General features: G+C 46.2%; 1 protein-coding gene across 1 annotated transcript; it reads right to left on the reverse strand.

Moving 5' to 3' along the window:
* Positions 1-6,373: 6,373 nt before the first annotated feature.
* LOC140213708 (uncharacterized) lies at positions 6,374-7,387 on the reverse strand. Its single transcript, XM_072284959.1, has one exon. The coding sequence runs from the start codon at positions 7,385-7,387 to the stop codon at positions 6,374-6,376; it is 1,014 nt and encodes a 337-aa protein (XP_072141060.1).
* Between the last annotated feature and the right edge of the window lie 2,909 nt (positions 7,388-10,296).

The raw sequence follows: 10,296 nt of genomic DNA on the forward strand, positions 1-10,296 counted from the left end.
CGCGAACCACTTTCCAATTACTGGTATTTATTAAACCAGCGTATCGTGGTTCAATGTAGCCTAGTAGTCCAGCGGCCAGTTCCACCACGGGTACTGTGTCGGATCTCATATATCATGTCAGCATTAATTGTCACAAAGTCACAGTATTTTTTCTTTAGATCTTATTAGACAGCTAAAATACATCCAGGGAAGTCCTCATCTTAATATTTCAGTACTTTTCGTTCTAACGTACATATCCGTGCTGATCCATATGTTACAAAGTACTGAAAATGTACCCAATGCTTTCCTCCAGGCAGCTGTTTTTATTCATTATGAAGCCAGAAAACAGAGCCTGATGCCACCAACGCTCAGAAACGTAATCGGGAGCGCGCACAATGTTCTCGCACACCTTGTGGGATGTACCGTAGCGCTGAGGTGCTTCGTGTATAATGTATGAGAATCGGTTGTAAAGGCAGTCGTGCAAGGTTGGGCACATGTGCTTAAGCTCATGAAGTTGATTTGTGCCAAGATAACCTGTCCAAGCTTTCACACTTACTTTATAAGAAGTCTACACCACCATCAATATGCCGGCTGTTTTTAACTGCACGAAACAAAACTATTGAAACGATACAAACAATGTTAACATCATTTTATCATTCGAGTGTTGAGATTGGAAATCTCTAGATGCGGTGTAAGTTGAGAAGTTGTTTGCGTAATTAACAAAGCTACGTTAATTAAATTTTCAGCAATGGTTTTTACGTGGCTAAAGAAAATGAGCAGTTTGGAGCCCGTCCTCCAGATTATGCAGTCAAGCGAAAAACTTTCGACTAAACATGCTTCTGTAAGAGCCATGCGAACAAAAATTTTCCAAGTAAAGACTCTTGAAAGGTGTAACTGACGCAGAAAAGGAGCATATGTAAAGCCACCGAAAGAACAGTAGTTCACGACGGGACACAAAGGAGGAACCACACACAAACTGCGCTAACAACTTCAAGCGATGTTCTTTATGTGACAATGAAGCAACTAGACCGTCAGTCATTCCTTCCAAATCTGTAAAGTCAACATGACCAGATCTAGCCTTTTCTGATGCTGTTATCAATAGTATGGCCCCGTGAACATGTTCCCCGCGGCCTTATAGTCGCGTTCCATTTTTATTCATGCTGCTTTCCCGAAGGCAAGCATTTTAAAGTTTTAGTGTCAATGCGGCAGTGTAGTACGTGTGCCGCCGAAAGCTTGCTTGGTCGCGGAAGCGATGCATGACGGAATGATGGTGCAGATTTAGCGCGTCGCTGGCATGGGAAGGAAGATAACGAAAGTGAACAGCTAGGTAGCTGCTCACGGAGCCGGGCCGATGGTGACGGTGCCATCATGACGAAATCTGAGGCGGCGATATTGATGGCTGCAGCGTTTTTTTTTTTCTTTTATTCTTTTTTTACAGCGAAGTCGTTAAGAGGAAGCTTTAACAAGGGCCCTACTCCGACTCGGCCTATTCAAATAGATGTAAAACGCCGAAACGCTTTTCTTAGATAACCCCTGGACCGATTTTAATGAAATTTGTTGGATTCGGGAGAGAAAGGTAAATTCTAGTGACTATTGGAAGCAGAATTTCTATTTAGGGCTTGAATTTTGGTAAAAAAATATTCAAAAATTCGAAAGTGCGAAAAGTACTCAAGCACAAAGTTTACAAATTATTAACTCCGCATCAAGAACTGATATCGCTGTTCTGTAAACAGCATCCATTAGACATCTCAAAGCGGACAAATCCAATACGCCGATTTATATCTTACGTGAAATCGTTACGTTGTGAACAAGGGTTGTGGAAAAGCTGTATTTCCCTATTACTAAATTTTTTGAGATTCATGCGTAATATATCAATTTTGTCGGCTTTAGATGTGCTGTTAGATGCAATGTACATAATTGTGATATCAGTTTTCATTGCCGAAAGAGAGTTGTAAACTTGATGGTTTCGTTTTCTTAAAATTTGCGATTTTTGACAATTTTGAATAAACAAATGATGACCTAAATTAAGAATTCGAAACCAACAGACACTAGATTTTAAGTTTTTGTTTTAAATGCAACAAACCTTCTCAAATTAGATGCAGTGGCTGTCGAGAAAAACGAATTCTCCTTTTACATTTATTTAGAGAGGACCACCAGAGCTAAAGCTTCCTCTTAAGGGCTACTTTCCCCACTATCGCGTCCGCGTTTAGAGCGAAATCCCGAAGATAGCGTAATACCGGCCCGACCAGCAGCGGTGGTGAAACATGCGTTCAGCGCTCCGCATACGGGGGCTGATCCCGAAGACTGTGCAATGCGGGGCCGACATACGGTGGAGGTGCAGTTCGCCATTAAGGGGCCCATATACACAGCTTTGCAGGTCATTTTATTTTTCACAGATTGGAAGGGCACTGAGATTTTTTAGTTATCCGCGTTTATACTGCGTGCGTCTGCGATGAAAACAAGAAGCAGGTATGCCTGGAAAATCTAAGGTGGTGGATGCAGGTGGTAGCGGAGAAGTTAGCATACCCAGCCCCTGCACGTACTTATATCTGCATTGACATGGGTTCGTGGTAGTGATAGCGACCAAAGCTCTACTTTTTCTGCGTACTCTAGTCATTGTGAAACTAAGGATGTGGTTAGCATGGCCAGCTACTGAATGCAAATTGCAGCAGTTACGAGTGATGGAATCCCGCTGGGGCTGATTGTGAAGAAAGCTTCCTTTCTCTGTCCACTCTCGCGATGGTGAAGCTAAAAATGAGGAGGAGGCCTGACGGACACAACGTTGATCGTCACCATAAGAGAATGGATGGACGACCTGCGGAAAGGACAAGGCACGCCAAGTTTTTAGCACTTAACTTGTCCTACAGAAAAGCGATACATTGGCCAGTATGCCCTCATGGGAATGGTAGACCGAACTGCTTCTCACTGCTAACACTGGACTGATACTAAGAAAATACTCCGTCCGCAGGCACCACGATACACCGAAATTAGCAAAACAATGTCAGTTTATAAACTGATATTGCCAATTATCTGGTGTCCTTCTTGTGTGTGTGGAGGGCATAAAGGTCCTGGCAATGAAATGGTAGTATCTTCGTTTTTGCTGCAGTTGCACACAAACAAAATTTTTTGAAGTGATCGGACAGTGATCTACTGGCGGAGAAGACCAACCCACAAATTAAAAACAATTGCTGGTTTCAGATCTTCCAATGTACTTTGCGCTTAGCTACCATTTGTTATATTTTTCTTTTTGTGCTCTTATAAAGAAGAAAACTCCTCATTACTACAATATCAACAACCGTACACAAAATAGACTGGCTTTGAAGCTGTGACCACGCACCGCACTTTCGTACATTTTGCACATGTAGTATTGGGGCAACACGTTTGAGCAAAATGATGAGGTTTTCGTTCAAAGCACTGTGACAGGCGGGAAAAACTCGTTGTCATGCCCGGTCGAAACAATACCATCTGAAATCTTATTTACTTATATTCATTGTAGAAAAATCACTATAACCGTTTATACATTTGCTTCGTATGAATTATATACTAGCTTGCCTCGTCAGTCTCAAGAATGTATTCTCTTTTCGGGAGACGGCCTTCGTGAAAAACGACGCAACATGAGAGTAAAACAGCCAGCAAGGTTCTATCCAATGATTGGCGAAATTGTGCACTGAGAGCGTGTCGACTAGCGTGCGAGTGAAAGTTTAATTATGATCGTTGTAAGCTTGTGTTGCCTCTAGCACGAGCGAGTAGTGTTAGCGATGACATTGGTGTGAAAATGGTCAGCTCGGTCTGCGATTTGTTCTTGTGATCTCCACATTAAACGCCGCAGTTGTCACGATGAGAGCACTTCTGTGACATTATTAGCCCAGTGGGCTGGGAAGGCTCGAGTGGTAGCTCATCTTGAGGAGTATTAAGTAACACTTATTAAATACGTACTTTGCGATCATGAAAAAGATGCAGAAACACCACTGGTGTTGTCTAACTATTCGTAAACAGGCCCCCAAATTTCTATTGGCCCACCCCGAAACATTATATAGGCCCACCCTCAAATTTAATGTCGGCCACGCCCGATTTTCTTTTCGCCAAGCCTTAAACTTGGAGTTGGCCCAATCCCCAATTTCAATTGGGCCACCCCTAATTTTCAAGTTGGTTCACCCACGAATTTCCATAAATCGTCCCCCAAATTTCCAGTCAATGCACCCCAAAATTTAGGTTGGACCACCCCCATATCACCCCCAAGTTAAGATTGGCCGACCCCGAGATTGCCCCCACATTTATGTAGGACCAACCCCGTATCACCCCCAAATACAGATTGGCCCGCCTCCCCAACACCACCAAATTTATATTGGCCCACTCCAATACCACCTGCAAATCGAGGTTGACCCACCCCCATATCAGCCCCAAACTAACGCTGGCCTACCCCTGAGATCACCTCAAATTCAGTACGGCCCACCGCAAATCATCCCCCAATATAGGTTAGTCCACCCATCACCCCCCCCCCCCCCCCCCTAATTCAGCTTGGCCCAGCCAAACATCACCCCCATGGTAAGGTTAGCCCGTCCCCATATTACCTCCAAATTTAGGTTGGCCCACCATCCCCAATTCAATATCATCCCCAATTCCAGGTTGGCGCACCCCCATATCAGCCCCAAACATAGCCTGGCCCACCCCTCTATCACCTCAAATTTAGGATGCCCCACCGCAAATCACTCCCAAATTTAGGTTAGCCCCCCCTACCCCCCCCCGATTCAGCTTGGCCCAGCCCCATATCACGCCCATGGTTAGGGTGGCCCACCCCTCATATCACCCCAAATTTAGGTTCTTCCACCCCCATATCATCCCCAAATCCAGGCTGGCCTACCCCCCATATTCCCCCAAACTTAGGCTTACCCACCCCTATATCACCTCAAATTTAAGTTGGGCCACCCCCATATCAGCCTCAATTCAGCTTGACTCACTACCATTTCACCCCATATTTAGGTAGGGCCACTCCCGTATCACTACAAAATTCAGCTTGGCCCATCTCTGTATCACGCCCAAATTTATCCTGGTGCCACTTCCAATTTCAAGTTGGCCACCCCAACCCTCTTTATGAAGACCTATGTATTTATGTGGGAAATGCGTCAATCTTTTGGCGTTACAGACACGATATTGCACGATTTTGCTACCAAGTTGCTGGGGTACTCACCAAAGAATGTTGCGCATTAAAAGCAAATGCACCGAACGAAGGACACCATATGTTGATCCTAAATGCTGACGGCTAGCCAAGCTAGCTTCTCTGTAGAGCGACCGGGACAGACACAGCACGCGACATTTATTCAAATGGTTTTTTACGGCCACGTCTACGGATTGATACCACTTGGCTGTAGGGAACACATTAACAGTAGCTATTACTCCAGACGCTGCACATCTTCTCCTAGTTGGTGCATTTCTTATTTGGATGAATCTTTAGAAGTAATTAACATTCGGGTAGCGACTCAGCCTAGCAGACCCTTCGTTCCACACGAATGTTGCCTAGGAATGGCACTGGCCACCGGGTGGCATTGTGGCACAGGTGGACGTGATTCGCTCGGAGTGTGTGCCATTAAGGACAGCCGAAAGTCGAAGAAAACGGACCTTCCAGAAGAACGCAATAAGAATAGCCATTTCGTTCTCCCAGGTTCCACGCTACAAAGCACGAAAATTTCTTTTTTCATAACACAAAGCCATGCGCAAGCTTCTAGCTATGATGTCCAGTGAATAAAACCTTCATAAAAGCGATGACTTAACAAATGAACACGATACTGCTACGTTTTATGAAGGAAAAATAGAAAGCATTATATTTCAAGAGCACCACTGGAAAACCAGAACCGAAAGCAAACCTTGAGTTTTGTGTTTCTGCCATTTGATAGGAGACTATAAAACTAAGTCTTATGCGGCTTTGAAAAAATGCGCTGCTCAAAAACCAAAACCGAAAGCAAATCTTGGATATTGTGATTCTGCCATCTAGTGAGAGACTACAAAACTAGGTCCTATGCGGCTGAAAAAAAAAGTGCGAAGCGGGAATCGAACCGCGGCCACCGTGACGCGGGACTAAAGGTGCTCGCTATTCTACCATTCGGCCACAGTTACCGATTTTTTTTTTCTTTATTGCATGGAAATATTGGTAGTGTCAAATCAATGCAGTTACATTACATATGAACATACACGCATACAAAACAAATTCACACACAGTATGCAGTCCAATGACAGTTCAAAATTCTGGCAAACAAACACAAGCGTCCAGACGCGAAATCCATTCAGGTACCGGATAATATGTAGCAACCACACTACGGACTTGAGCAGTCTCTTCACGGAAGATAGACCTTGTCGAGCGAGGGGGCTCGGCATGTCTGTCGATCATTCGACTTCTCCATTATGAATAAAGTCCTAATAACATAAACAAATCGTATGGTGTATTACTGGCTGTCTTTTTGAAAGGAAGGAACCGGATACCATAACATGTGAGAGGAAAGTCTTTTTTGAGAGTTCCTTGTAGAATGTCCCAAAAATGAAATGCGTCACGACAAAGTATAAAGCAATGCTCTATTGTCTCGGGTTGATTGCAAAGTCTACAATTTGTATTCCAGGGTACGAACAGTCCTTTTTCCTGAAGCCACGTTTTAACTGGCAGTGTGGAGGTGTGCAGCTTAAAGAAAAACGTTTTCGCTGCAGGCGCAATGCACATTCTACGGACACGGCAAAGAACATCTTGGCCAAATAGAGACAGATACGGCTTTCGGTACAGAGGTTCAGGGAAAAGGTTATCTATAAGTGCTACATTTAGCGACGTGCGATTAACGGTAAACAAATATTCAAGGGTGAACCTGGCTTTTAAGAAGGAAATAGTGTCGACAAGTTCCTTTAGGAAGCCCCATAACGGTAGTTCTTGAGCAAAGTTTGTCGTGACATAAAGAAAAGGGAGGTGTGACGCAAGACGTGCTCGATTAACTGCGAGCAAGAATGGATGACGGACATTTTTAAGGTAAAATAAGCGCATGACCAATTGTCGCACAAACAAATGCACAAGACCCAGGCCTCCCTTTTCAAGCGGGAGAAAAAGGTTGTCCCTTCTCATGGCTTCCCATGATGAATGCCAAATAAAACATGCAAATATTCTATGAAACGCCTGGACATGGACACGTGAGCAGTGTAAGACCTGCAGAACATAAAGAGGCTTCGAAGCGAGAAATGTATTGCATGCCTTAGCTCTCGCAAAAATGGAGAGATCACGTCCCTGCCAGGTTGTCACCTTTCGACGAATAGTGGTTATCGTGGACGTCCAGTGAGGTCCACTATTATGGAAGTTATCGAGACGTACTCCAAGATATCGCAACGGAGACTGATTCCAATGAATATTCGCGAATATAGAGGGAGTGAGTGCCCACATGCCTAGCCAAAAGCCTCTACTTTTTTCAAAATATACAGTAGCTCCTGCAGTCTCACAAAAACGCAGGGTAGCGTCTATTGCCTTGGCAATAGACGCTACCCTGCGGCCACAGTTACCGAGGCTTCGCCATGCGGTACGCTCATGTTTTTATAGATACCACGTGAATTTTCACGACAGGGTTACAAAAATCGCTTTCGGGAACAGTCTTACGCCGTGTGTGGAGAGTCGAGATAGGCATCAATCGAAAGCTGAGTCTCCGGACTACATACGCTGCACTGGGTATTACGATAGACGGGATAGTTTTATTACAGTCATCGTTCTTGCCTCAAAAATCGAGCACAAATTTTCGTCGTTTCCATAGGCTTCAATTGCTAAAACTTTAACCGCTGTGGGAACAAAATCCTTACGTGCCATAAAGAGATCACTGCATTTGGCTCGTGTAGATTGTCTTCCAGAACACGTTTGTCACCTGCCTTTTTCAATATTCGGCCTGCAGCTTTTGTTATTCGCGAAAAACCCGCTCGTTCCATTGAAAACGCGCTAGCGTCGTGCCAGGCCCGCTTGGGGCGCTAGTTGGTACGTGTCCGGAAAAGCTGGATATGGTCGGGGATGAGGACTTCCGGAGCACCATGTCGCAGCAGGATCTTCTCGACGAAAACTTTCGCCACTTCGGCTGCGCTCCCTTTCGGTAGAGCTTTAGTTTCAGCGAAGCGGGTGAGATAGTCCGTCGCCACGACGATCCACTTATTTCCGGAAGTTGATGTCGGAAACGGTCCCAACAAGTCCATCCCCATCTGCTGAAAAGGTCGGTAAGGAGGCTTGATCGGCTGTAGTAATGCCGCTAGCCTTGTCGGCGGTGTCTTGCGTCGCTGACAGTCTCGGCATGTCTTGATGTAACGGGCGACATCGGCGGTTAGGTGCGGCCAGTAATACCTTTCTTGTATCCTCGATAGCGCCCGGGAGAAACCGAGGTGCCCAGCGGGCGGATTATCATGTAGGGCGTGCAGTACTTCTGGAAGCAGCGCCCACGGAACAAGAAGGTAGTTGGCGCGGACTGGCAGGAAGTTCTTCACGAGTAGGTTGTTTTGAAGCGTGAAGGAAGACAATCCACGCTTAAATACCCTAGGGACAATGTCGGTGCGCCCTTCCAAATACTCGACTAGGGCTTTTAGCTCCGGGTCTCCTCGTTACTGTTCGGCGAAATCTTTCGTGCTTATAATTCCAAGGAAGGCGTCGTCATCCTCGTCATCTTGCGGCGGCGAGTTAATGGGGGCGCGTGATAGGCAATCTCCATCTGAGTGTTTTCGCCTGGACTTGTAGGTTACAGTGATGTCGTATTTTTCTAGTCTGAGGCTCCACCGTGCCAGCCGTCCTGAAGGGTCCTATAAGTTAGCTAGCCAACACAACGCGTGATTGTCGCTGACCACTTTGAATGGACTCCCATGTAGGTGAGGGCGGAATTTCGCTGTAGCCCAAATGATGGCGAGGCATTTCTTTTCAGTCGTAGAATAATTGCCTTCCACTTTTGAGAGCGACCGGCTAGCATAAGATATCACCCGTTCAGGTCCGTCTTCCGTCTGGTCTAGGAGGGCACTGAGGCCTAGGTTACTGGCGTCAGTGTGGATTTCGGTATCGGCGTTCTCGTCGAAGCGTGCAAGTACCGGCGGCGACTGCATGCGTCGTTTTAGTTCTTGAAATGCATCGGCCTGCGGCGTTTCCCACTTGAACTCAACATCACATTTGGTTTGATGCGTTAGCGGTTCCGCGATGCGTGAAAAGTCCTTGACAAAGCGCCTGTAGTAGGCACACATGCCAAGGAATCTACGCACTGCCTTCCTGTCGGTGGGCTGCGGGAACTTTGCGATGGCAGCTGTCTTCTGCGGGTCAGGGCGTACTCCAGATCTGCTGATGACGTGGTCTAGGCATAGAAGCTCATTATAAGCAAAGCGGCACTTCTCTGGCTTCAGAGTAAGCCATGATGACCTCATTGCCTCTAGTACTGTAGCAAGCCGCCTGAGGTGATCGTCAAAATTTCCGGCGAAGACAATGACGTCATCCAAGTAAACGAGACAGGTCTGCCACTTTAATCCTGCTAAAACCTTGTTCATGACGCGCTGGAGCATTGCAGGCGCCGAGCATAGTCCGAATGGCATGACCATGAACTCGTAGAGGCGGTCTGGCGTGAAGAAGGCGGACTTCTCGCGATCTCTCGCGTCGATTTCTATTTGCCAGTAGCCAGACTTGTGATCCATCGACGAGAAGTATTTTGCGTTGCAAAGCAGATCGAATGCGTCGTCTATCCGTGGTAGGGGGTATACATCCTTCTTCGTGATCTTGTTCAGTCGACGATAATCGACGCAAAAACGTAAGGTTCCGTCCTTGTTCTTCACCAAGACAACAGGGGATGCCCACGGCTTTTCGACGGCTGGGTGATGTTCTCGCGCAGCATTTTTTCGACTTGGTGCCTTATACCTTCACGTTCTTGCGTAGAAACTCGATAAGGGCTCTGGCGGAGTGGTCGAGCACACTGTTCGGCTATTATGCGATGCTTTGCGACTTGTCTTTGTCGAATCATTGATGACGTCTAAAAGCACTCTTTGTATCGTCGAAGTAGACTTTTGAGCTGTTGTTGCTTCATCGTGGGGAGACTTGGCTTTATGTCTAAGTCTGGCTCGGGAACTACGGTCGTCGGGGTAGATGCGACAGAATCCGAGAGGCCAAACGCACTGCTGGTTTCCAGAATTTCCTCGATGTATTCGATCGTCGTGCCCTTGTTGATGTGCTCTAACTCCTGGCTGAAGTTTGTAAGAAACAGTTTCGGGTTTCCTCCGTGCACTCGAGCGATCCTTCTTGCGACGCAAATTTCGCGGTCGAGCAGTAGAAGTTGGTCGCCTTCGATGACGCCTTCT

This window comes from Dermacentor andersoni, chromosome 10, assembly GCF_023375885.2.
Source record: "Dermacentor andersoni chromosome 10, qqDerAnde1_hic_scaffold, whole genome shotgun sequence".
Classification (NCBI taxonomy): Eukaryota; Metazoa; Arthropoda; class Arachnida; order Ixodida; family Ixodidae; genus Dermacentor; species Dermacentor andersoni.

Excerpts from the sequence above, each read along its gene's own strand:
- LOC140213708 (XM_072284959.1), bottom strand. The coding sequence starts at position 7,387 with ATGTGGGCACTCACTCCCTCTATATTCGCGAATATTCATTGGAATCAG.